General features: G+C 45.2%; 1 protein-coding gene and 1 long non-coding RNA gene across 2 annotated transcripts in view; one reads left to right on the top strand and one right to left on the bottom strand.

Annotated features, from left to right (window-relative positions):
* The window catches only part of LOC141111154 (uncharacterized), a 50,033-nt gene extending 40,072 nt beyond the window's left edge, over positions 1 to 9,961 (top strand). The window contains exons 2-3 of the long non-coding RNA XR_012236390.1: positions 5,914 to 6,009; positions 9,481 to 9,961. This is a non-coding gene — a long non-coding RNA (uncharacterized lncRNA). The remainder of the gene's footprint in view (positions 1 to 5,913; positions 6,010 to 9,480) is intronic.
* A 6,067-nt stretch (positions 9,962 to 16,028) lies between these two features.
* CHMP2A (charged multivesicular body protein 2A) overlaps positions 16,029 to 26,337 on the bottom strand; it is a 40,767-nt gene continuing 30,458 nt past the window's right edge. Inside the window, exon 6 of the mRNA XM_073603196.1 lies at positions 16,029 to 18,000. Within this exon, the coding sequence (XP_073459297.1) occupies positions 17,879 to 18,000 (122 nt within the window). The 3' untranslated portion in view covers positions 16,029 to 17,878. The remainder of the gene's footprint in view (positions 18,001 to 26,337) is intronic.

Below are 26,337 nucleotides of genomic sequence, written 5' to 3'. Positions count from 1 at the left end.
TGGGAGCAGGATATCCAATACTCCATGCTGTTTCCTGCCACCCTCCAGGTTGCCTAACAGGGAAAAATCTAGTTCTTCCAATCCCCAAAGGATGCCCTGGCCTGGTGGGAATCTCTACCCCGCCCTCCTAAACTACTAGCCTGATGAAAGTCCATGTGTTTTGCTGGAAAAGCTGGAGAACTTGCATCCTCTTTCTCCCCTGGCCCATTCCCATTATCCCTTGTTAATCACCATTGAAGCTCTATTCAGTGATAACTATGGTTGATCGTACACATCTCCTGTAAGGAGAGTACCTGGCCTCATTTTTTGAGCAGGCCTGAGCTGCCTTGGGGTTCACCCCCCCGTTTTGATATTTGTTGAACACTGACTATTTTTGTTTTCCTGACATCTTTCTTACTTCCTGTAGCTGGTTATGCGCCCCACACATGGTACAAGTTTTGGGTATAGGCCCTCTCCCCTTTTTTGCAGCTGGGTAGGGGTAATGCTACCCTTATTGGGTAATGATTATGTTCCTGTACATAGTTTTATTGTTATGTGTATGATGTATGTGTGGTTTTATTTTTTTGCAGCACTATGACTCTCACAACCTTTTGTGTAGCTGTGACCGGGGACGGGGAGCCCTTCAGAGGCCCCTTCACTCAACCCCCCCCCCCACAGCCCTAGTGATTTCTGCGCTGATCCCATGTCTCAGGTAAATGTTTGTTCATGGAATGTCCGTGGAATGAACTCTAAATTTAAAAGAGCTTCTATTTTTGAGGCCCTGAGACACAGCAAACTACATGTTCTATGCCTCCAGGAAACTCATCTCATGGGATCTAAAATTCTGGCCCTGAAAAAACACTGGGTGGCCCATAATTAGCACTCTACTTATTCTAACTATGCCCGTGGGGTTGCAATTTTAATCCGTAAGAGGTTACCTTTCCTGTGTCACCAAGTCATCCTGGACCCTAAGGGACAATATATTATCTTACATGCAACCATACATGGAACCCCCCTTATTTTGGTCTTGGTCTATCTCCCCCCTCAGGTCACGGCTGCAGTATTTGCTGATCTCAGTGTGCATTTTGCCTCTTTACCTAGCTGTCCCATGCTCATCCATGGGGATTTTAACTCTGTGTTGCAGCCTGCCTTGGACAGGTTGAAACCTCTACAGTCTGAGTCTAAATTATTTTATGTGTGATGCAGTGCCTACGGATATGTAGACATATGGCGCTGGAAATATCCTAATGACAAAGTGTTCTCCTGCCAGTCCAGGTCTTATGCAACCCTCTCCAGAATAGACTATGCCCTGGCCACGGGGGGACTTTTTAACCCATGTCCAGTCCATAGCATACTTATCCCAAACAGTCTCTGACCACTCTATAATACAGGTGGGTTTGACTGTGGGCCACAGACCGTTGTTCCGGACCTGGAGACTCAGTCCTCTCTGGATCTCCACGCCGGAAATCTCTGAATCCATCCTGATCGACATGTCCAATTACTGGTCCTTTAACACGGACTCTGCAGCTGGGGGCCCTGCCTGGGACGCCTTTAAGGCGGTAGTCAGGGGCTCATATATCTCACGCATCAAACGATACAGATCCGCTGGTCGGGCCATGCAGGAAGCTCTCCAAAAGTCCTTAGAGGAGGCACGCACCCGTCATTCAGGTAGCCCCATCTCTGAGATTAGAGGTATGCTCACGGGCGCTCATCAGGCGCTCCAGCTTCACATGGCGGATTTGACCAGGAAGCAACAACTATACCTCTCCGCTCGCATTTGTGAGCACGGGGGAAAAAACTGTAGGCTCCTTGTGTATCTTGCCCATACGGACCTCCAGGATAGTTCGATTGCTGAAATTCAACTTCCAAATGGGCCAACTACTGCTGACGCTCTGACTATTAACCAGACCTTTGCAGATTTCTACAGTAAATTATATGACATTATATCTATCCCCTGAGAACATGCCTTCCTAGGTTTCTTTGAATCACTTGACTTCCTAACTCTTAGTACCCACCAGCAGCTTTCCTTAGATAAACCTATTACACTGGAGGAGGTGACCACGGCCATACATTTATTACCGACCAATAAAACTCCAGGCCTTGACGGATTCCCTCAGAGTGGTACCAGACACACATAAAGAACTAGCTCCTAAGCTCCTTAAGACATTCCAAGACTCTCTTACGCCAGGGAAACTTCCGGACTCAATGAACGAAGCACTTATAGTGGTTATACCTAAACTTGGCAAAGACAAGCTGCAGTGTGGTCCTAACGTCCCATATCCCTTTTAAATGACAATGGGTGCCAAAATTCTAGCAAAGATTCTAGCCCTTAGACTTCAGACGGTCATTCTGTCCCTCATACCCCCGGATCAATACGGTTTTATGACTGCCAGGAGCACTTTTGACAATATTCGTAGACTGTATGTGCATATCCATGGTGCAGCACGCACGAAACGGGGTGGATTGGTCCTATCCCTAGATGTGTTAAAAGCCTTTGACACTGTGAGCTGGCCCTTTCTTTGGGAAGCTATGGCACGAGTGGGTATTGGTCCACATTTTATTCAGTGGGCCCGTTTATTATACGCAGACGAAAAGGCCAGGGACATCTCTGCTGGGACATCTCTGAACCATTTTCCTTGAAGAGGGGTACCAGGCAAGGGTGCCCTCTCTTTCCACTCCTATTCGCACTGGCCATTGAGCTGCTGGCCCTGGCGGTGTGACAGACGTCAGAGATAGGGGGGCATCCGCTCTGGTCCACTGGAGATGTCCCTCTATGCGAACGATGCCCTTATATATTTGGACGGTAGAGAGAGCTCATTTCATAAATTGCTGTGTGTCGTGGAGGAGTTCGGTGCAGCTTTGGGACTACAGGTGGGTTGGGAAAAATCTCAGGCCTTTCTTATAGGCCCCCCTTTTGCTATTGATTATCTACAAAGGTTGCACTGCTTACCTACTGGTACAATTTAAGTTTATACACCACCTGCATTATACCCCAGCTAGGCTGATCCGGATGAATCTGGGACAGGATCTTGCATGTGCTAGATGTGATATGATTGCTGCAGACTTTTTTCATATGTTCTGGACCTGTCCTGGACTCTCAACCCTCTGGAAGGAATTGTTTGCTTTCTTCGACCACAAACTAAATCTACTGATACCTCACACCCTGGAGGTGGGACTTTTGGGAATACTCAACGACCATGTCCACCGTACTCATGCCAGGACTTTGTTACGTATACTATTATTTTATGCACGTAAAACCATCCTATTGCACTGGAAGGATGCGGGCCCCCTTTCAGCCCACGCCTTCTTCCGCATTGTTCATGGGGTCCTTCCCAAATTCAAATTAATATACAAGAGTAGGGCATGCCCTAAGAAATTCACCAAAATCTGGCAACCAAGGCTTGATGTCTCGGAGGATTTCTGGGGGGGATGTCCTTTCTTCGCAGCTTTTCCAGTAGGCCCACTACTAATGTACTCTAAATATTATTTTTCAGCAAGATTCCAAAATTGATAATCACAGATTGCCTTATATGAAACATCCAATGCATGGGGGGGGGGGGGGGAGAATTCTAGACCTCTGCTGTCCTTACGGGGTCGCATGTGTTGCAGGTTTGAATGAGTGCAAGTATGAAGGTATGAGTGTGTGTTGTTGGGGTATTTCTGTTTCTTATGGACTGTTAAACTTGATCCACTCTCCTTATTATGTAAGTGGTTCTATTATGTGCACTTTACACTTTTGTAATTACAGTCCTTCTTTTATTGTTTTTATGTTACAAAATCAAAATAAACACCTTTAAAAAAAAAATAAAACAACAAGAAAAACAGAAATGGAAGGCGCACACACCTAGTGCATTAAAAGAGGTAATTTAATAAGAAGAAATTTTTGTATAAAAGTAGGTACTCACAAAATGCAACTGACAAAAGGCCATAAACACAGTGCATGGACATGCACAAAACACGGAGTACATCTAACGCATTTCGGGGGCGCACCCACTTCCTCAGAGCTAGGCTACTTACCTTAAAACAAAGCTGTTCCAGTGCCGTGATGTCAGCTTCCATTTTTACCCGTCTTACTTCTGGGTTCTGTGACTGGCCGGAGGCACGATGACGTTCACGGCACAGGGCTCGGAAGCAATGGCACCGGAGGCTGATCTTTCAGAGCGCATGTGCCAGTGATGTCACTGGTTGCATGTAATGTAAACATCTCCTAAATAGTAGACGTTTAGGAGATATTTACACTACCTATAGGAAAGCCTTTTTATAGGCTTACCTATGGGTAAATGTCAGCAGAGGAAGTTTACTTCCTCTTTAACAGAGCAAAGTTTTGAGTACTTTGCTGGTTGAGTGTGTTCCACAAGAGGGCGCTCCATTACAGGATAACTACTGTGCATATTGCATGGACAGCTTGCTGCTGTATTACTATATGGGAATAAGGTTAAAGGGTATCTAAACCCAAGAACAAAAATTGATAGTATACCTGCTTACCGGTCCTTTGATGTGGTGGCTGCATTTGGTTTCTCTTCTATTTTCTAACACTTCTTTCTTTTATCGTAGCGATTCTGCCATGACCTCACTTCCTGTCCTAGGATGACAACCATTCTGAACAGCATTGTCACCCTAGGGCAGGGTGTGTTAGAGCTACATAACACTGTGTTTAGACTACAAAACACCTCCCTCACTTCTCCATAACAGGGGGAGGTGTTGTGTAGTTCAAGAAGCTAGCAGGGAACAATGCTAACTGATAATAGTCCAGAAGCAGAGAGCTCAGGAAGTTATCAGCTCACAGGTTTTTGGCTGGATGAACTTTTTTGAATGGATATAATAAAATGCTTTCAATGGGATATTTAATAGAGCAAATAAGAGAAATGTATTGTTAGAGTTTACACCTTCATGTTGTGTTTATTAGTTTAGAAGTTCTAAAGGGAGCCTGTTTAACCACTTCCCTACCCGCCCATTGTCATAAGTCACACTCTGTCCCTCCGAGCGGGCGTCGTATGACGTCCTTAGCTTCCGGGCGGTATAGGGGGCGCGTGCCCGCTGCGTCACTTGGGAGCCGATGCGCGTGCCAGTCGGCCGCAATGTCCGCCGAGCACCCGCGATTGCTGGTGACAGAACAAGAACATGGATCTGTGTGTGTAAACACACAGGTCCACGTCCTGTCAGGGGAGAGGAGACAGATTGTGTGTTCCTAGTATTTAGGAACACCGATCGGTCTCTTCCCCTAGTCAATCCCCTCACCCCACAGTTAGAATCACTCCCTAGGTAACACAGTTAACCCCTTGATCGCCCCCTAGTGTTAACTCCTTCCCTGACAGTGACATTTATACAGTAATCAGTGCATATTTATAGCACTGATCGCTGTATAAGTGTCACTGGTCCCAAAATAGTGTCAAAAGTGTCCAATCTGTCCGCCGCAGTCAGGATAAAAAAAAAAAAAAAAAAACGCAGATCGCCGCCATTACTAGTAAAAAAAAAAATTAATAAGAAAAATGCCATAAATCTATCCCCTATTTCGTAGGCGCTATAACTTTTGCTCAAACCAATCAATATACACTTATTGCGATTTTTTTAATCAAAAATATGTAGGAGAATACATATCAGCCTAAACTGAGGAAATTTTTTTTTTTTTTTAAATAATTTGGGATATGTATTAAAGCAAAAAATATTGTTTTTTAAAAAAAAAATTCGCTTTTTTCTATTTATAGCGCAAAAAATAAAAACCGTAGAGGTGATCAAATACCACCAAAAGAAAGCTCTATTTGGGTACAGTGTTGTATGACCACGCAATTGTCATTCAAAATGTTACAGCACTGAAAGCTGAAAATTGGCCAGGGCAGGAAGGGGGTGAAAATGCCCGGTATTGAAGTGGTTAATGGATGCTATTGTGCAGATCTGTCGCAATTACTTCCATGATGTCTTTTGTTTTTCATGCAGTGCAGCAGAGAAAGGGGAAGATAACTGCCTGGAGCTCATCCATGCCTATAAAGAATGTATAAAATCCCTCGGACTGCAGAACTGATGTGAGTCGAGGTAAGTGCACTATTCTCCCCTTATCATAAAGAACACTGACTTCAGTCCCGGGCCCAGTGGAGCTTACACTCTAATGTCCCACCACAGTCACACACTATTATTGTTATACACTCACCGGCCACTTTATTAGGTACACCTTGCTAGTCCTGGGTTAGACCCCCTTTTGCCTTCAGACTTGCCTTAATTCTTCATGGCATAGATTCAACCAGGTATTGAAAACATTCCTCAGAGATTTTGGTCCATAGTGACATGATAGAATCACTCATGTTGCTGTAGATTTGTCGGCTGCACATTCATGATGCAAATCTCCTGTTCCCCCACATCCCAAAGGTGCTCTATTGCAGGGGTCGTCAACCCCCGGTCCCCGGCCCACTACCGGGCTGTGGTGCTTCTGCAGCCGGGCCGCGGGTGCGGGCCGCCAGTAAGAGACATGCTGGGCTGCCGGCATAAGAGCGCTGGGTGGATGGAAGAAGTGAGTGGGCGGGCAAGCAGAGATAATATCTCTCTCCGCCCCAACATCACCGCTCTTCCGCCCTCAAAGCCAGTGGTCTTTCTCAGTGTTGGAGGTGTGGCGGGGAGCAGAGAGATGACATCATCTCATACTGCCCGTCCCACATCATCGCTCTCACGCAGCTCCTTGCTGTGTGAAAACAGATTCCTTGTTCAGCGGTGCAGATTGCCTGCGCTCCCCCCCAGACAGCTAATCAGGAATGGCAGAAGGGTGGAGCCAGAAAGTGACAGCCGGGGGAGTCCCGGACCCTCCCTCTGCCAGGTGAGACTGGCTGCAGCATGAGGAGGGAGACACCCTGCGACATCCAGAGGGGCGATCCCACAGAGGTATGACGTCATCAGTGACAGGTGAGCTGTGTGTGGGAGTACAGGTGGGGTGTGCTGGGACTTGTAGTTCACCCTCTCAGCTGTCTGCCTGACAAACCACAAGGGGCGCTCCACTCACTCCACATCTGGTGACAGGCAACATGGCAAGTGACAATCCACATCTTGTGGCACTAAGCGTGGCAGGCAATGTGGCAAGTGACATTCCGCATCTGGTGGCAGGCAGCGTGGCAAGTGACTATCCACATCTGGTAGCAGGCAACGGTGGCAGGTGATGCACTTAGGGCTCCCACTGATTCTACATTATGGTGAGTTGAACTATTTCATTTATTACTACAATGTAATAATAGAAATAATGCGCTTCAATCACCCTGACACCATATCAAGCATGGTGCCGGGATGATTGAAGTGCTAACACCAGCCATTGCCTGCGAAAAATCGTGATCCCCGCCCCCCGGCACAATTTTCTTCTACGCAGCCGGTCCCCGGTGCCAAAAAGGTTGAGGACCACTGCTCTATTTGATTGAGATCTGGTGACCGAGGAGGCCATTGGAGTACAGTAACCTCATTGTCATCTTCAAGAAACCAGTGGTGAGATGATTTGAGCTTTGTGAAATGGTGCATTATCCTGCTGGAAGGAGCCATCGGAAGACCACTTCTGGCCAGACTTCTCTAGACAGTAGATGGGTTTACTGAATACAATATCCAAGCTCTACTGTAGGTAATGCTATCCAAGGCGGAATATTGGTGCTCGTGGCCAGGATGTGCAGTCCTTCAATACTTGCAACATTGTTAGATATAAGCCAGCAACTCGGTGGACTCAAACATTAAAAAGCTTTATTGGCTACACAAGTAAATCCAGTAAAACAATGCTGCTTTAGCATTGTTTTACTGGATTTACTTGTGTAGCCAATAAAGATTTTCAACGTTGGAGTCCATCAAGTTGCCGGCTTATATCTATCAACGTTAAAGCATTAAAAGTAGATGGGTGTACTTGGGTCCCACTGGTTTCTGCTAGCTCTGTGCTAATGGCACTGCTGGACATCTTCTGATGTTGAAGGGAAGCAAGCATGATGTGTCTTTCATCTGTTGCATTACGTTTCCTTGGCCGACTACTGTGTCTATGGTCCTTAACATTGCCTGTTTCCTTTTTCAAAAGAGCTTGAACAGTGCATCTTGACACCCCAATCTCCTTTGATATCTTTGCTTGGGAGAGACCTTGCTGACGCAGTATAACTACCTTGCGTCTTTTTGCTACGCTCAGACTTGCCATGGTGTATGACCTGTGGCATGAAACGGTCTTCCACAACCTCACCTTAGTAGCTGTTCCTCACCTAGTTTTAAGCCTCCTACACAGCTGTTTCTGTTTCAGTTAATGACTGTACTCCAACCTACATATGAAATTGATGATCATTGGCACCAGCTTAATATACTGTATTTTTCGCTCCATAAGACGTACCTGACCATAAGATGCACCTAGGTTTTAGAGGAGGAAAACAAGAAAAAAAAATATTCAGAACCAAATGGTGTACTAAAATATTTTCCAGTGCCCATGAAACGCAGAGTGACCATTGCCAAAAAATGCAGAATAATCATTACAACGTTGCTATAGAAATGCAGAGTGAACGTTGCCACAAACGCAGCCTTACCTGATGTTATCCCTTCCACCTAATAGAAGACAGAGCAGCCCAAGCGGCCGAATGCTCTGTTTTCTGTCTCAGCAACCAGCCAGAAAATTTCCCGGTGCCCACGGGGGGGGTTTGGAAGTCTGTCCCCCGCTCTCCTGTCTCTCTTTGGGTGGTGACGGCGGGAGGCAGTGCCAGCGGTGGCGGTGCCTGTCATATTCGCACCATAAGACTAAGGAACATTTTCCCCCATGTTTCTGGGGGAAAAAAGTGCATCTTATAGTCCAAAAAATACGGTAATTGGTTAATCATACTCCTGACTAATTCTACAAAATTCCTGACTTTGTGCTCGTGTAAGAATTGATGCTGGATGGAAGCCAAAGGGTGGTCACACCAAATATTGATTTGATTTAGATTTTTATTTTGTTTTTTGACTTTGCATTTTGTAAAATGATAAAAAAAATAATCAAAGCATTCTTACTTTACATTTACAGCATTTTTTTCACACCTGTCTAAAACTTGTGCACAGTACTGTAGCTCTGAGAAATTTCTCAGCTGTACAGAGAACACTAAGCCAATCACATGACTCTTTGCTCCAGAGGAGCTTACACTCTAATTTCCTTACCATGGTCATATTATACATTTATATAGCCCTGACATGTACTACCTACAGTGCTGTATGGAGAAGCTTACACTCTAGACGTCTCTTCTATAATCAGTCTAGGTACATTTTAGGAAAACACTGTAGTAGCGCCAACTACTACGGTTATTCTCCACTTTCACTACAGTCTCACAGGTATGGAATTGGAATACTTACAATGTTTCACACTGGACCAATGTAACTATGCAATAAAATCAATACCTGGAGGCTCAGCTTAAGGTTACTATATAGAAGGTACATACCAGGGCCAGGCTACAATAAAGGTATAGAAATAAAGGTGTAGTTGCATAGAAACAACCCTGAATAGTCCTGAAAGATACTGATATTTTTCTTCAATATTTTCTTCCGCAGGGACCGTTTTTAGTGAAAAGGTCTGTGTGATCAAAATCCTCCATATCCCCCATCCTACTGTCCACTCTAAATCCGACCAATTACCCTAGGATGACCAGATGGGGGCGTTCCAATCTATATGGGTGTTCCAGCTGAAGAGCACTTGTTTTATTCTATCTTGCATATGCTTACAGGGACACAGACCTCTAGGAGGAGGCCGAACACCTCAACATAGTCATAAATTTAATATAATTTCCTGTACTAGAACGTACAGGACTGAGACAACAAACTAGTATCAAGGCCTGAGATCCGTACGTTCCTCTCCTCTTTTGTGACTCCATGTTGTCCGTACGTTCCAGGAGATGTCATATTTATGTGTAAAGGTCAATGAAACCCATGCAAAGCTCCTGACAATATCCTGAATGGCTCCTGAATTCTGTCACAAAGACAAAAAAGATCTGGTTCTTGTATTTGGAAATCAATAAAAATGTGTTTTACCTGATGGATGTACATTGCTTCTTTTGTAAACAATCAGCTAAACCATTTTACAGACTACTGAAGGAAAAATGCATCAAAATTGTTTCTAAAACTTGTTTAACCTGTAAATCTCTAAAACTAGGAGGCACTATTCTTTCCACTGATAATAATGGGGCACAATTCCTCCCACTGACACCAACAATGGGGCACAATTCCTCCCACTGACACCAATAATGGGGCACAATTCCTCCCACTGACACCAACAATGGGGCACTATTCCTTCTGCTGAGGAAGAGGTGCTATTTCTCCAACCAAATAAAGATGAGGTACTACTCCTTCTACTAACTCTAACAATGGGTCACTATTCCACCCACTGACACCAAAGATGCGATTATATTCCACCTTCTACCACCTACCAAGGATGTGCAATATACCTCCTCCTATTACCAATGATGGGGCACTGCTACTTCTGACTCCAATGATAGGGCACTATTCCACCCACCAATAGCAAGCATTGGGAACTATTCCACCCACCAACACAACTGATGGAACACTATTCCACCCACAGATACCAATGATGGGGCACTATTCCTTCCAGTGATACCAGGGAAGGGGCACTACCCCCCCACCCCCCCCCCCCCCCCCACACTCATCCCACTGATGGGGCACTATTCCTTCCACAGACACCAATGATGGGGCACTATTCCCCTCACTGACACCAGCAATGGGGTACTAGTCTTCCCACTGATGGGGCACTATTCCTTCCACAGACACCAGTGATGGGGCACTATTCCCCTCACTGACACCAGCTATGGGGCACTAGTCTTCCCACTGACACCATCAATGAAGAGCTATTACTTCCATTGACAGCACCTGACATGCACCCATGGGTATATTTACTAAAGGATAGTATAGGAGGTAATTCTATCCAAATAATTAATTGGATTGATCAGGACGGATTTCTTTTTTTACCACAACTGACCCACAATATTGACGTAATCTAGAGCAAACCTACAAAAGTCTGAGTATTTTTTTTTTTTTTTACTTTTAGTAGGGAAACCTGCTGAGTCACTGATACTTGTGACCTTAATCCATTAGATGGAATGCTCCATTCACACACACGCACACACCCTCAACTGGCAGACTATGTGTGAAGTTCAAGGACACGTGATGGAACATGAGAACTAAAGAGCCCCACCCATTTCTGAATCACTAACACAAATGATTTCATTCATCATGTGAAGAATGAACAAGATGCTCAAACCAGACCTCCAGGCCTGCCAGCGACGTGCGACTTGACTAATGGCCTCTTTGAGGATTGAAGTAGATTAGTGATCAAAAGAGGAAACTGTAAAGTGTGCTGGATAGAGAGAGTTAAAATAGGCTTTGTCCCTCTTCTTATTAATGAAATGTCTGTTCAAAGGGGATTTCCATCAGGCTGCTCTTGGAGCTCACAGGTATTTTAACTTGAACAGTAATGAATTTCAAAAAAACACAAACTCAAATTGTCAGCCATGGACAATGATCTCAGGCTTCAGGCAGATTTTCCCACTTGACTCTCTAAACTGCAGAACGCAATAAAAGTTACTTTTGATCTTGCCCATCATTAAAGCGGAGTTCAGGCCCCAAATTGTTTTTCTTTGGTAAAGATATTCTTAGTATAGTCCGGGCTCGTGCATTTACATTAGGGTATCATTTAAACTGTCCCGTTTTGTGTTTGTGCAGCATGTATAACTTACTTTGTTCTGGTCCTGTACAGCCATTTGCAATGTGGGCATGTGAAGCCATGCTCCTCTTCCAGGATTCCATGCATGCTGGCTACCCAGCATGCACCTCTTGATCTTGTGCATAACGCAATGCTATGAGCCGGTGTTTTGTCAGATTAGGCAACCCGTCAAATTTTGTGACGTTCCGACGACGCCATCTTGCTACACCCCAAACCTGTCCACAGTAAACTGAGCTTATACAGTGAAATTCAGTATTTTTAAATTCCTCTGACTATTTTTGATTTTTCAAAGTAGCGGCTTTCTGTCATATTAGCAAACATGCAAGATCAGCACGCTTGCTGCTGCTTTTAAAATTCAACATTTAAACAGTCAGATGCATTTTAAATACTGTATTTCACGATATAAGCTCAGTCTGGTAAAAAATAAGTGTGAAATGCATGACCCCCGGTGGGTGTAACAAGATGTCCGCTTGCCACCTTCTCACTGTATCCTTACTGTGGACAAGTGTGGGGTGTAGCAAGATGGCCATGATGGAACTTCACTTCCATTACAAAATCTGACGGGTCACCTAATCTGACAAAACACCGGCGATGCCCATTGACTCCTGGGATTGATGACACTCCAATTCAAAGCCTGAAATGACGCGCATCGCCGCCTTGACATAAGGAGGAAGAGAACAGATATTTCTTCCTAAATGAGGAATATGAACAAAAGAAGAAAAAAAAATAATAATTGACAATTCGTTTTTAGCATGCACACAAGTGCTGCATGGAGGAAAGTGTAAAATGTGGGTGGAACTCCGCTTTAAACTTGCATTCTGGGAAAAGCAACTTTATTACTTTGATGATGCTCTTGAGCTCCCAAGCTCTGCAAACATCCACAAACCATTATTTGCCCAGATCCAGCTAACCACCCTTGACTATACAGAAGAATGACAATAGCATGAAAATGTAAAACCTTCAGGGCAAAATAACAGTTCCCATATATAGCACCCCACTGATAATGACCTCACCCTTACTCCCCCACAGCTCCTTCCACTGCCTCACTGAGTGAAAATATCTGGTGCAGCTGGGAATGGAGGAGCATTTGGCCTCCTATCACATCTAGCAACCAATCTGTAGGCCCAATCAGCATCACATGACAAAGGAAGTGACATTACTACTCTCCTTAGTGTCTGAATTAGTCCGCAATGGAGATTCTGGTGCCAGCTGTGACAGGAGCAGCACTGGCAAGGTGAGTATATCTGGCTCGGGGTGGGGTGCTATCATTCACACAAACATTATCACTTTGCCCTGAACAGACAAGCTCTTTAAACGATCTGTCCAAAACTTTAAAAGTTGCAAAGGGTTAAACCCACCGTCAAGTTCCTAGTGTCATTGTGTTTTAGTGGTCCAACAAACTAACCCTTCTTTAGGGGTTTAGGTGGTATAAGTGGCAGAACTCAAAGATGGAACAATAACAAGGAAGGATTTGTAACTGTATAAGGTTACAGGACCCCTGCAATCAGTGGCATGCAACTCACGTAGAGTGGGGACGGAAAGTATTCAGACCCCCTTAAATTTTTCACTCTTTGTTATATTGCAGCCATTTGCTAAAATCATTTAAGTTCATTTTTTTCCTCATTAATGTACACACAGCACCCCATATTGACAGAAAAACACAGAATTGTTGACATTTTTGCAGATTTATTAAAAAAGAAAAACTGAAATATCACATGGTCCTAAGTATTCAGACCCTTTGCTGTGACACTCATATTTAACTCAGGTGCTGTCCATTTCTTCTGATCATCCTTGAGATGGTTCTACACCTTCATTTGAGTCCAGCTGTGTTTGATTAGGAAAGCCACACACCTGTCTCTATAAGACCTTACAGCTCACAGTGCATGTCAGAGCAAATGAGAATCATGAAGTCAAAGGAACTGCCTGAAGAGCTTAGACACAGAATTGGGGCAAGGCACAGATCTGGCCAAGGTTACAAAAACATTTCTGCTGCACTTAAGGTTCCTAAGAGTACAGGGGCCTCCATTATCCTTAAATGGAAGACGTTTGGGACGACCAGAACCCTTTCTAGAGCTGGCTGTCCGGCCAAACTGAGCTATCGGGGGAGAAGAGCCTTGGTGAGAGAGGTAAAGAAGAACCCAAAGATCACTGTGGCTGAGCTTCAGAGATGCAGTCGGGAGAAAGTTGTAGAAAGTCAACCATCACTGCAGCCCTCCACCAGTCAGGGCTTTATAGCAGTGTGGCCCGACAGAAGCCTCTCCTTAGTGCAAGACACATGAAAGCCCGCATGGAGTTTGCTAAAAAAAAAAAAAAAAAAAAAAAAACACCTGAAGGACTCCAAGATGGTGAGAAATAAGATTCTTTGGTCTGATGAGACCAAGATAGAACTGTTTGGCCTTAATTCTAAGCGGTATGTGTGGAGAAAACCAGGCACTGCTCATCACCTGTCCAATACAGTCCCAACAGTGAAGCATGGTGGTGGCAGCATCATGCTGTGAGGGTGTTTTTCAGTTGCAGGGACAGGACGACTGGTTGCAATCGAGGGAAAGATGAATGCGGCCAAGTACAGGGATATCCTGGAAGAAAACCTTCTCCAGAGTGCTCAGGACCTCAGACTGGGCCGAAGGTTTACCTTCCAACAAGACAATGACCCTAAGCACACAGCTAAAATAATGAAGGAGTGGCTTCACAACAACTCCGTGACTATTCTTGAATGGCCCAGCCAGAGCCCTGACTTAAACCCAATTGAGCATCTCTGGAGAGACCTAAAAATGGCTGTCCACCGTTTACCATCCAACCTGACAGAACTGGAGAGGATCTGCAAGGAGGAATGGCAGAGGATCCCCAAATCCAGGTGTGAAAAACTTGTTGCATCTTTCCCAAAAAGACTCATGGCTGTATTAGATCAAAAGGGTGCTTCTACTAAATACAGAGCAAAGGGTCTGAATACTTAGGACCATGTGATATTTCAGTTTTTCTTTTTTAATAAATCTTCAAAAATGTCAACAATTCTGTGTTTTTCTGTCAATATGGGGTGCTGTGTGTACATTAATGAGGAAAAAAAAATTAACCTAAATTATTTTAGCAAATGGTTGCAATATAGCAAAGAGTGAAAAATTTAAGGGGGTCTGAATACTTTCCGTCCCCACTGTATATATGTGTTTTGCTGATATACTTATTCCAGCTGTGCAGTACCATCTATACATTATTCCTGGGTATTCTTCCATCTTTGAGTTTGTTTCAGGTTATACTAAACTTAAAGCAGAGTTCCGCTTTAAGCACTCCTCGTCCCCTTTAATGCCATTTTTTTGGTGGGTGGGATGAGCGGGTACCTAGTTTTGACAGGTACCCAGCGCCCACTTCTGCTCTCACCACCTAGGTGACTCCTCTCCCTGCAATCTTCTGGGACACGTCACAGGTCCCAGAGGATTGCCCGGTCACTGAGAAGGCGCATGCGCACCCGGCTGTGAAGCTGCAAGCTGTCACAGCCGGGTGCCCACACTTGCAATGCCGGCGCCGCAGAGAGGAGCGAGGCTTTGGGCAGCCGCATCGCTGGATCGTGGGTGAGTGTCTGTTTATTAAAAGTCAGCAGCTAAACTTTTTGTAGCTGCTAACTTTTAATAAACTTAAAAACGAGTGGAACCCTGTTTTAAATAGCTCTCATTTTACACAGCGCTTTATATATACTGTACATTCACATTAGTCTCTGCCCTCAAGGAGCTTACAATCTAAACTTGCTAACTCACATACATACTAGGGCCAATCTAGACAGGATCCAATTAACCTATCAGCATGTGTTTGGAGTGTGAGAGGAAATCCATGCAGGCACAGGGAGAACATGTAAACTCCAGGCAGGTATGCCGTTGTTGGGATTCTGACGAATCTAATGTTACTTAGCCACTGTGCTGGATTTTGGGCTCTTGGACCTTTTATTTGGCACTCTCATTAAACAATATATGGGGATACTCGTTTCTGGGTCCCCTTTTTGAGGTGTTTATTGAAGAGCAGCATCACCAGACTCTCATAAATTTATGGTAAATTTGTATCCAGGGCCTCATTTTCCCTTCGGTTTCTAGTGCCGTCTGTGACTCAGGTTTGAAGACCAAAAAAAAAACACCACACAACAATTCTAGAAAGCTTCCATAAACACAGGACTACAATCCTATACCCACAGTAGATCCAGAGGAAGGCAGGGAAAAAAAAAAAAAAAAAAAAAATTCCTTACTGATCTCCCAGGAGGAAAATTGGTTATTCCCTGGATCAACCGCCCCTGGTGTTATCGCCTATTAATAACCTAAAAGGGTCATTTTTTTCACGCAGTGAATGAAACTGAAGAAGAGGAACTAAATGTCTTATGATAAATATGTAATACCCATACACTTTTTTTTTTTAATTAGAGTAAAATGTATTATACAAAGACACATCTGTACAGGGGGGGACTATAAAGTAAATACAGAGATAGACCACCTTAAAGATAACGCAGACCCAAAATCAGCAATCAGTTGAAGAAAGAACCAACAGAGATGACCCTTAAATGTAAGCTACAGTCACCTCTGTAACCCGGATATAAAAAAAAAAAAAAAAAACAAAAGAAAAAAAATCTGTTCCAAAGCAAAAGTCTGAGGAACCATTGTGACTGCTATCCTGCAGTTCTCTTCCTCTCCACTAGATTTGCATTGCAGAGGCCTTCAAAGAATTTCCGCAACCCAGATCAGGACAAGGGCCAAAAATTAGTCAGGTGAAAAGCAGGATCAATGGCACAGGGGTCACTGCAGTTTACATTTTATTTGCCGATGCCCGCTTGTAGAATTTGCCCTATAATAATAGACATAAAACAGGACAGCTATGGATAATATTTTGCCCCTAGCTGCCCTCAGCAGTTACAGAACTTAAAAGCACCAAACTCGCACTAAAATGTGCAGCCATTTTTTATAAAAGGTGGGGACTTTTATTCAGTAATGGAGGTTTTAGTGCCTTTTAGAAGGGCGAATCCTGCCTTTCATACAAATGGAGTTGTACCACCTCCACCAATAAGCCACAGCCCTTCAACTATACATACTATCATTACAGTTATGAAGGATGACTATGCAAATTACATCTTATGGGTAAAGTTTGGAACACCCAAGTACAAACGGCCTAAGAGCCTGAAGTTGATTTAAAAAGTTTGTTTAAAATACCTCCAATGCATTTGGGGGGAACTGCCTCCCCCTTCTTCAGGGCTTAAATGTATGGCGTGAGATTAACTCCAGACAAGATCCATTCAAATGACTGCTTTGAGGCTGACAAGAGCTGAGACAACAGCATATCCACAGGTTATGATTAAGCCCTGAAGGGTGCCCTTCCCCTGAAATGCATTGGTGTATTTTTTTTACAATAAACTTTCCAGATCAGCTTCAAGCTATTTGACTATTTGTACTAGGGATGCCTAAAGTTATCCATAAAAACAGAATATCTGCTGAGAGGTCCACCGACTATGATAGGAGAGCCTAGAAACCTCAACTGGGTCACCTCTTACCAGGCCTTAAAAAGGAGATGTCATTTTTTTGGAATTTACACTAAGAAAAAAAACTTAACTTGGGTTTTAACACCTACCATGTTATCCTGAGATGCTAAATACCAGTTGGGCCTGTGACATCTAACCTTTTAACATTACTCCAGTACTATAAAGACAACATTAAGGCACTCAGGACTAGAGTGGGCCCTAAACTGGACACTTCCAAAATACTCTAAGACCTTCATTAATGGAAGAACCGTGTACATAGTCTACCTTCCATTACTGGAAGAACCATGTACAGAGACTACCTCCCCCAGCCTCCTTAATAATGACATTATGTTCACTGCCAAGTTATGGGTGCTCTTTAAGCCTTTGGTTTTACAGATTGTATATATTTTATATAGAACGTGTCACCCAGTATGAAGGCAAAATTAGGACACCAAGACGCAGACAGAACAGTCTTCTCGGACCTACACGACCTGTGCGAAAAGGGAGTGTCTGAGCTACAGAAGAATCAGAACCAGCCAAAAGCTGAGGGTGGAGACTGGCAGCCACTATTGGTGCAGGGAAATCCTGGCTTTATGCCAAAGCGTTTAATGCGCAAATCATTAATTTAAATCTCCGCCAGGTTCCACCCTATTCACCTACATCCCCACTCATAAAAGAAAAAAAAAAAAATAGATAAAAACTTGAAGAGTCCATGTAATACATTATTTAACATGTTAGTCCCGTCGCAGATTGTTCAGTCGCTCTTCCAGGTCTGCATCTGCGTCGGCCAGGGCAGCCGTGGGCTCCGCTTTCTTCCCTCCAGCTACGCTGAGGGATCCTCCTGTACTCGGTAGGTCTGTATGGTGCAAGAAGAGGATGAGATGTACCGTAAACAGATATTGGATGCAAAAACACAAAGTTGATGCAGTGACAGCAAAACAACCAACCTTACAGTGCAAGAATGCTTAAGGCCCAATAACATGTAAATTTGCTCTCCCCTAAAAATAACCCAACACACAGCCAATAATGTCTAAACCGCTAGGAAAGCAAAAGTGAGTACACCCCTAAGTGAAAATGTCCAAGTTGGGCCCAATTAGCCATTTTCCCTCTCCGGTGTCATGTGACTCGTTAGTATTACAAGGTCTCAGGTTTTAATGGGGAGCAAGTGTGTTAAATTTCGTGTTATCGCTCTCACTCTCATATTGGTCACTGGAAGTTCAACGTGGCACCTCATGGTAAACAACTCTCTGAGGATCTGAAAAAAAGAATTGTTACTCTACATAAAGATGGTCTAGGCTATAAGAAGATTGCAAAGACCCTGAAACTGAGCTGCAGCACGGTGGCCAAGACCATACAGCGGTTTACCAGGACAGGTTCCACTCAGAACAGGCCTCGCCATGGTCAACCAAAGAAGTTGAGTGAGCGTCATATCCAGAGCCAGCATTGCTGCAGAGGTTGAAAGGGTGGGGGGGGTCAGCCTGTCAGTGCTCAGACCATACGCCGCACACTGCATCAATTTGGTCTGCATGGCTGTAGTCCCAGAAGGAAGCCTCTTCGAAAGATGATGCATAAGAAAGCCCGCAAACAGTTTGCTGAAGACAAGCAGACTAAGGGTATGGATTACTGGAACTATGTCCTGTGGTCTGATGAGACCAAGATAAACATACTTGGTTCAGATGGTGTCAAGCGTGTGTTGTGGCAATCAGGTGAGGAGTACAAAGACAAGTGTGTCTCGCCTACACAGCCAAGCATGGTGGTGGGAGTGTCATGGTCTTGGGCTGCACGAGTGCTGTCGGCACTGGGGAGCTACAGTTCACTGAGGGAATCATGAATGCCAACATGTACTGTGACATACTGAAGCAGAGCATGATCCCCTCCCTTCAGAGACTGGGCCGCAGGGCAGTATTTCAACATGACCCCAAACACACCTCCAAGACGACCACTGTTAAAGAAGCTGAGGGTAAAGGTGATGGACTGGCCAAGCATGTCTCCAAACCTAAAAACTATTGAGCATCTGCGGGGCATCCTCAAACATTGGGTGGAGGAGCGCATGGTCTCTAACATCCACCAGCTCTGTGATGTCGTCATGGAGGAGTGGAAGAGGACTCCAGTGGCAACCTGTGAAGCTTTGGTGGACTCCATGCCCAAGAGGGTTAAGGCAGTGCTGGAAAATAATGGTGGCCACACAAAACAGACACTTTGGGCCCAATTTGGACATTTTCAATTAGGGGTGTACTCACTTTTGTTGCCAGTGGTTTAGACATTAATGGCTGTGTGTTGAGTTATTTTGAGGGGACAGCAAATTTACACTGTTATATAAGCTGTACACTCACTACTTTACATTGTAGCAAAGTGTCATTTCTTCAGTGTTGTCACATGAAAAATAGGATTTTTATAACAGCTTACCTGTAAAATCATTTTCTTTTGAGGTATATAACAGGACACAGAGCCTCAGTAATTACTGATGGGTTATAGGGTATCACTAGGTGACTGGACACTGGCACACCCTAGACAGGAAGTTCAACCCCTATATAACCCCTCCCTTACCGGGAGTGCCTCAGTTTTGTAGCAAAGCAACAGAAGTGTATTAGAAGAGGGGCGGGACCTCTGTGTCCAGTGATGTGCCTCAAAAGAAAAGGATTTTACAGGTAAGCTGTTATAAAAATCCTATTTTCTTTCTCGTACATCACGGGACACAGAGCCTCAGTAATTACTGATGGGATGTCCCAGAGCAATGTTATCTGAGGGGAGGGGAACAACAACAAAAGTAGGGTGCAATCAGACCTGAGGACCTCATACCGCTGCCTGCAGCACACTACGCCCAAAGGCGATATCCTCATGCCTTCTTACATCCACCTGATAAAATCTGGTGAATGTATGGACTGAAGACCAGGTTGCGGCCTTACAGATTTGAGCCATAGAGGCCTGGTGATGGACTGCCAACGAAGCACTAATAGCCCTTGTGGAGCACGCCATGAAAAGGCAGAATTTTCTGTTTCAAACCATAAGCTTGAACAATAACTTGCCGAATCCATTTTGAAAATGGTAGATTTCGACGCTGCCTGTCCTCTATTAGGACCTTCTGGCAATACAAACAAAACATCCGTTTTGCGAATTTGAGCAGTCGCTTCCAGATAGGCTTTGACTGCTCTCACTACATCCAAAGAATGTAGTGACCTTTCTTCCGTAGAACAGGGATCTGGAAAAAAGGAAGGCAGAACAATATCTTGGTTTAGATGAAAACCTGAAACCACCTTCAGTAGAAAGCTAGGATGAGGGCACAATACCTCTCTATTAGGGTTGTCCCGATACCACTTTTTTAGGACCGAGTACAAGTACCGATACTTTTTTTCAAGTACTCGCCGATACCGATTACCGATACTTTTTTTTTAATGTCACGTGACAGTGTTTTTTTTTTTTTTTTTTTTTTTTTAGGGGGGGGGGGGGGGGGGGGTGAACGGTGTGTGTGTGTGGTTTTTTTTTTTTTTTCATTTACATTTATTATTTTTTACAATTTAATTTTTTTTTATTTTTTATTGCACTATGTGTGTGGTTTTTTTTTTTTTAATCAGCCCTGTTGGGGGGCTTTGGTGAGATATCAGGGGTCTTAACAGACCTCTGATATCTCCCCCTTGAGACAGAGAAAGACTGAGGATAGAGATTCCCCAGTCCCTTTCTCTGCAGCCTCAGCTGCACTGAGAATGAATGGAGAGAAGACAGCGGCTCCTCTCCATTCATAAACTGACACATCGTAATCACAGGAGATTACAATGTTTCAGTTATGTGAATAGACAGAGTCAGCTGACTCTGTCCATTCACACAGCGGAGAGACAGCAGAACGGAGGGGACAGAGGAAGAGAGAGGGGGACAGCGGAAAGCCGGAATGGATGGGGACAGCGGAGGGGGACAGAGCAACGGAGGGGGACAGAGCAAAGAAGGACAGTGGAGGGGGACAGAGGAACGGAGGGGGACAAAGCAACGGAGCAGGACAGCGGAGGGGGACAGATGAACGGAGGGGGACAAAGCAACGGAGCAGGACAGCGGAGGGGGACAGAGGAACGGAGGGGGACAGAGCAACGGAGCAGGACAGCGGAGGGGGACAGAGGAGCGGAGGGGGACTAAGGGGGATGAGGTGACAGTCAGCGGTGATCGTGTGTGGGGGAGTTACAAGCACCGATCACCGCTGTATGTCACTAAAGCAGCTGAAAGCCGCGGGGGGAGAAGCTTGTAACTCCCCCACGCGCCGATCACCGCTGACAGTCAAGGTATCGGTGGAAGCATCGGGAGCATTTGCCCGAGTACAAGTACTTGGGCAAATGCTTGGTATCGGTGCCGATACCGATACTAGTATCGGTATCGGGACAACCCTACTCTCTATCCTTGTCATGATTAAATAAGGCTCTTTACAGGAAAGAGCTGCTAATTCTGATACTATTCTAGCAGAAGAAATGGCTACCAGAAAAATTAACTTCCTTGTCAACAGGAGCAAGGGAATTTGACGTATTGGTTCAAAAGGCTGTTTCTGTAAAACTGACAGAACCAAATTCAAGTCCCAGAGGTTTAGGGGCGCTTTAACTGGAGGATTAAGGCGCGTTACCCCCTGAATAAAGCTTCAAACCAAAGAATGCGAAGCAAGCGGCCATTGAAACAATACTGACAAGGCCGAGACCTGGCCCTTGATGGTACTCAAGGCCAGCTTCATTTCTAACCCCATTTGCAGAAAGTCAAGAATTCTACCTATGACATATTTTTTGGGATGCCAACCCCTGGATTCACACCAGGAGACATAAGCTTTCCAGACTCTATGATAAATCATTCTGGAAGCTGGCTTCCTTGCATTAATCAAGGTAGAAATCACAGGCCCGAAAGCCCACGACTTTAGCGTTTGTAAGGCAGGATGGAACATTGGACCTTGGGATAACAGGTCTGGACGTGACGGTAGGGTCCACGGGGAACCTACTACAATTTTTACTATTTCTGCATACCAAGCTCTTCTGGGCCACGCTGGGGCCACCAGAAGTACCGACTTCTTTTCCTGCGAAGAAGTCGTGGCAGTAGCAGAATACGAGGGAATGCATAAATCAGTCAGAACCAATGCCACGGAGTCACGAACGCATCTGTCCTGCATGCAAGAGGATCCCTTGTTCTTGACACAAAATTGTCGATCTTGTTGTTGAACCTGGACGCAAAGAGATCTACATCCGGAACCCCCATCTTTGGCATATGGCCAAGAAGAGGTCGGGGTGAAGAGACCATTCCCCTGGGACTAACTGCCGGCGACTCAAGTAGTCCGCCTGCCAGTTCTCTATCCCCGGAATGAAGATTGCCGATATGCATGGCACATGCTTTTCTGCCCAGATTAAGATCTGGTTTACTTCTCCCTGAGCTGCACGACTCCTGGTGCCTCCTTGGTGATTTATATAAGCCACTGCGGTGGCATTGTCGGACTGGATCCTGACAGGGCAACCCTGTAATCTGAGTGTCCAGGCCCTTAGGGCTAGATACGCCGCACAGATCTCCAGAACGTTGATTGGTAAGGTCCTCTCGGTCTTGGACCATCTCCCTTGGACAGTCGACTTTTCCAGAACTGCTCCCCAACCCAAAAGACTGGCATCCATTGTTACCACCGTCCAGGTAAGTGGTAAAAAGGATTTTCCTTTTTGCAGATTTTCGGGTATCAACCACCAACTGAGGCTCTGACGCACTGTAGGAGACAGACGCATTGGAAATTCTAACGCCTGAACCTTCTTGTTCCAGGCAGACAGGATACTGTGTTGCCGCAGTCTCGAATGAAACTGAGCATAAGGAACTGTTTCGAATGAAGCCATCATCTTTCCCAGCAGCCTCAAAGGCGAAAAGAGGGACCCTTCTTTGCCCTGACTACCTGAATCAGTTCTTTTATTGCACTGATCTTTGCCTGGGGTAAAAAAAAAACCTTCTTCTGGCTTGTATCTATGACCAGACCCAAATACTCTAGACTTCTTACTGGTCTTAAAGAAGACTTCTCTAAGTCGAGGACCCAACCTAGGTATTCCAGGTAGTTGACTGTGGTGACCAAGTTTTGGTCCAAGCCGGCTAACGACCGGTCTATCAAGAACAGGTCGTCTAGGTATGCTATTACCGTTATACCTTGGGCCCCTAATCTGGCCAGCGGAGGGGCCAAGATTTTTGTAAACACCCGAGGTGCAGTAGCTAGCCCGAAAGGCAGAGCTATAAACAAAGTGTCGTTTTTCTACTTCGAAACGCAGACTGGATGGAGGATGGAGACTACCAACCGGATCGATTCCATGCGAAAGGACCGTATCTTTAGGAATCGGTTTACATTCTTGATATCTAGAATGGGTCTGACATCTCCATTTGGTTTTGGAACAGTGAAAAGTTTTGAATAAAACCCCAATCCCTGCTCTTGTGTGGGAACCACCACAACCACTTTTTGCGACATTAGTCGCTTCAACACTAGAAAGAGAGACTTCTTTTTCTCTTCATCTTTGGGAACATTTGATCTGAGGAAACGAGGAGAGGGGAATTCTCAGAACTCTAGTTTGTAACCTAGAGTTAATGTGGAGATCACACATCTGTCCTGGAAATCCTCCTGCCAGAGCCTTGAGAACTGTAGCAGTCTTCCCCCCCACCCGAGCGAGCGGGGACGCTCCTTCATAAAGAGGCTTTAGCGTTTTGTCTAGTAGGCTTCCTCCCCCAGGACCTTTTAGTCCCTGAGGTTGACTCAGATTTATTTCTTGAGCCTGACGGAGGAGTCCGTCATGACTGCCTGGAGGCTGATGCTCCTGGCACTGGGAACAGAGCACGTTTAAAAGAGGGACGTTTACTCCTCTTCTTAACTGGCTAGAGTGTACTTTTCCCATTAGAGATCTTTTGGATATAATTGTCCAAATCTTCTCCAAACAGCCTTGCACCACGAAAGGGAAATCCAGCCAGAAGCTTCTTACATGTCGGCCGACCAATTTTTCAACCATAAGATTCTACGCATATACACCAACCCAAGCGTAAGGCGAGAGGTCTGAAGGATAGAATCTCCGATTGCATCAACTGCAAAACACAAAGCCTCTGGTAGGTTGGCAAACTCCCGGGCTTGTTGTTCAGGTAAAACTTTGGAGGACCTGTTTAACATGGTCTCTCAAGCATTGACAGACTCCAATTGCTGCCACTGCAGGTTGAGCCACTGAACCTGCCAAGGAGAAAATATTTTTTAACAGGAATTCCAATTTCTTATCAATTGGATCCCTAAGCATCTGAGCGTTGTCAACAGGACAAGTCAGACTTTTACTCACAGAGGATATGGCGGCGTCAATTGCCGGTATACTCCACATCTTTGTAAATTTTTCCTCCATAGGATAAAGCGTAAAAACTTTTTAGAAGGAAAAAAAATGTTTATCTGGGTGATCCCACTCAGAATAAATAAGCTTTTCCAGTAAACTATAAACAGGAAAGGCATGTGTAGTTTGAGGAGGCTTCAGTGAACCCAAACAAGAAGAGGGTTTTTCAACTGACTCAGATACGGGTAACTTAAATGTGGAGCGGACCAATCCGGCAAGAATTTGCCCCAGCAACTTCTCCTCCTGAGACGCTGAAGAGGGCCCTTCTCCACTTGATTCCTCAGAAGAGGAGTCATCAGTTACCTCCTGATCCTCTGAGGGGGATTCCTCTCCTTTTTCCCCCAGAGTTCCTCTGTTTGAGGGTGGCAGAGGGGGACCTAGTGCGTTTTCTTCCACTGAGTGAAGATGCGATTAATCCATTAATGGTTGAGGAAAAAACCTCCTGAGTAATGTATACAGGGGCTAAAGTGCCAGAAGCAGTTGCAGCCCCTGACCCCGACGGCTCACCCTGGCCAGCTTCCCCAGGTCCTTCAGGGGGGGGGGGGGGGTACTGCAGATGGGGGGTCCTCAGAGCCTGAGAAAGGTCCCCTAGAGCCCTTATTTTTCGGGGTATTTGTACCTCTTCTGCCCATAGTGCAAAACAAAGGCAGAGGCACTACCAGAATGCACTTACTGCTGAGCAATGTAGTTCAGCAACTGTCGCTGCTACCAAGTCTCAGTCTGATGCTCAAGTAAATGTTGCCTGGGAATGCCTGTGTCTCCCACCTCACATGCACCCATCTGCTCTGTGTCCCCTCCATAGGCCGTGTGCATCTGAAACAGAGTGCAATATATAGCCTGTGTGCAGCCTGCAATGTGGGCGCCTCACCACGGCATTGTCACGTTAACGCTCCGCACCCCCCTCGTCTTTTCAAAAAAGACCGTTTTCCTGCGCGAGCCGAGGCTCCGATCCTCGGAACCAACATGGAGGGGAGGCTGGGGCGGTGGATGGGAAGCCACTGTAATGGCGGTGGCGGGCGGTGCGGTATATTACCGCTTCCCTGTGCCTTACCTAAGCCATGGGGGTAGAATCCCTGCATGAGAAACCCCCCCTACTCACATCCTACCTGCAGCATGGCTTGGAGGAGCATTCAGCGTGGACACCGAGACAAGGCAGATCAGGCATGAAAAGGTATGTGCTCTTGACAGCCCCCGGTGGCGACTATAGGCATAGCATACATTTACTTAAAGGAGAAACCTATTAGAATTAGAAAATTCTTAAGGAGTCTCCCTTACTTTATCCAGCTGCAGGGTTCTGTATAACAGACCCAATCTTCACCTCTCACGGTGGGCTCCGTTTAGAAAAAAACCTTCAGAGACTGGGGCCCCTATGTATAGGGGGATCCGCAGTTCTGGGCCTGTAAAGCACCCGCCAGGAATATGGCTGAAAAAAAAAACAAATACTGGATCCCGGGGTCCAGCTCTCTAAAATGAGAAGCATTACAGGTAAAACCTTGTTTCTTCGGACACGAGGCCCAGGTACCATCCAATTTGGCCTGGAAAAGACACCTTGAATGGATCCGGTTGCATGGCTTGCCTCAGTATAGGATATTCCAGTGGAGCTCAGCACAGCACATCTTTACTCGTGACCAACACCTAAGACACTGGTGAAAAAATTGAGGTACTCCCAGTAAGGGAGGGGTTATATAGGGGGTTGAACTTCCTGTCTAGGGTGTGCCAGTGTCCAATCACCTAGTGATACCCTATAACCCATCAGTAATTACTGAGGCTCTGTGTCCCGTTATGTACGAGAAAGAAAAATATAATAAAATATTTACAAAAATGTTAGGGGTGTACTCACTTTTGTGAGAAACTGTATA

The sequence above is a fragment of the Aquarana catesbeiana genome, linkage group LG10 (genome assembly GCF_042186555.1).
Source record: "Aquarana catesbeiana isolate 2022-GZ linkage group LG10, ASM4218655v1, whole genome shotgun sequence".
NCBI classification, from domain to species: Eukaryota; Metazoa; Chordata; class Amphibia; order Anura; family Ranidae; genus Aquarana; species Aquarana catesbeiana.
The sequence above is the reverse complement of the archived record's forward strand: the minus strand, read 5'-3'. Positions and strand labels throughout refer to the sequence as shown.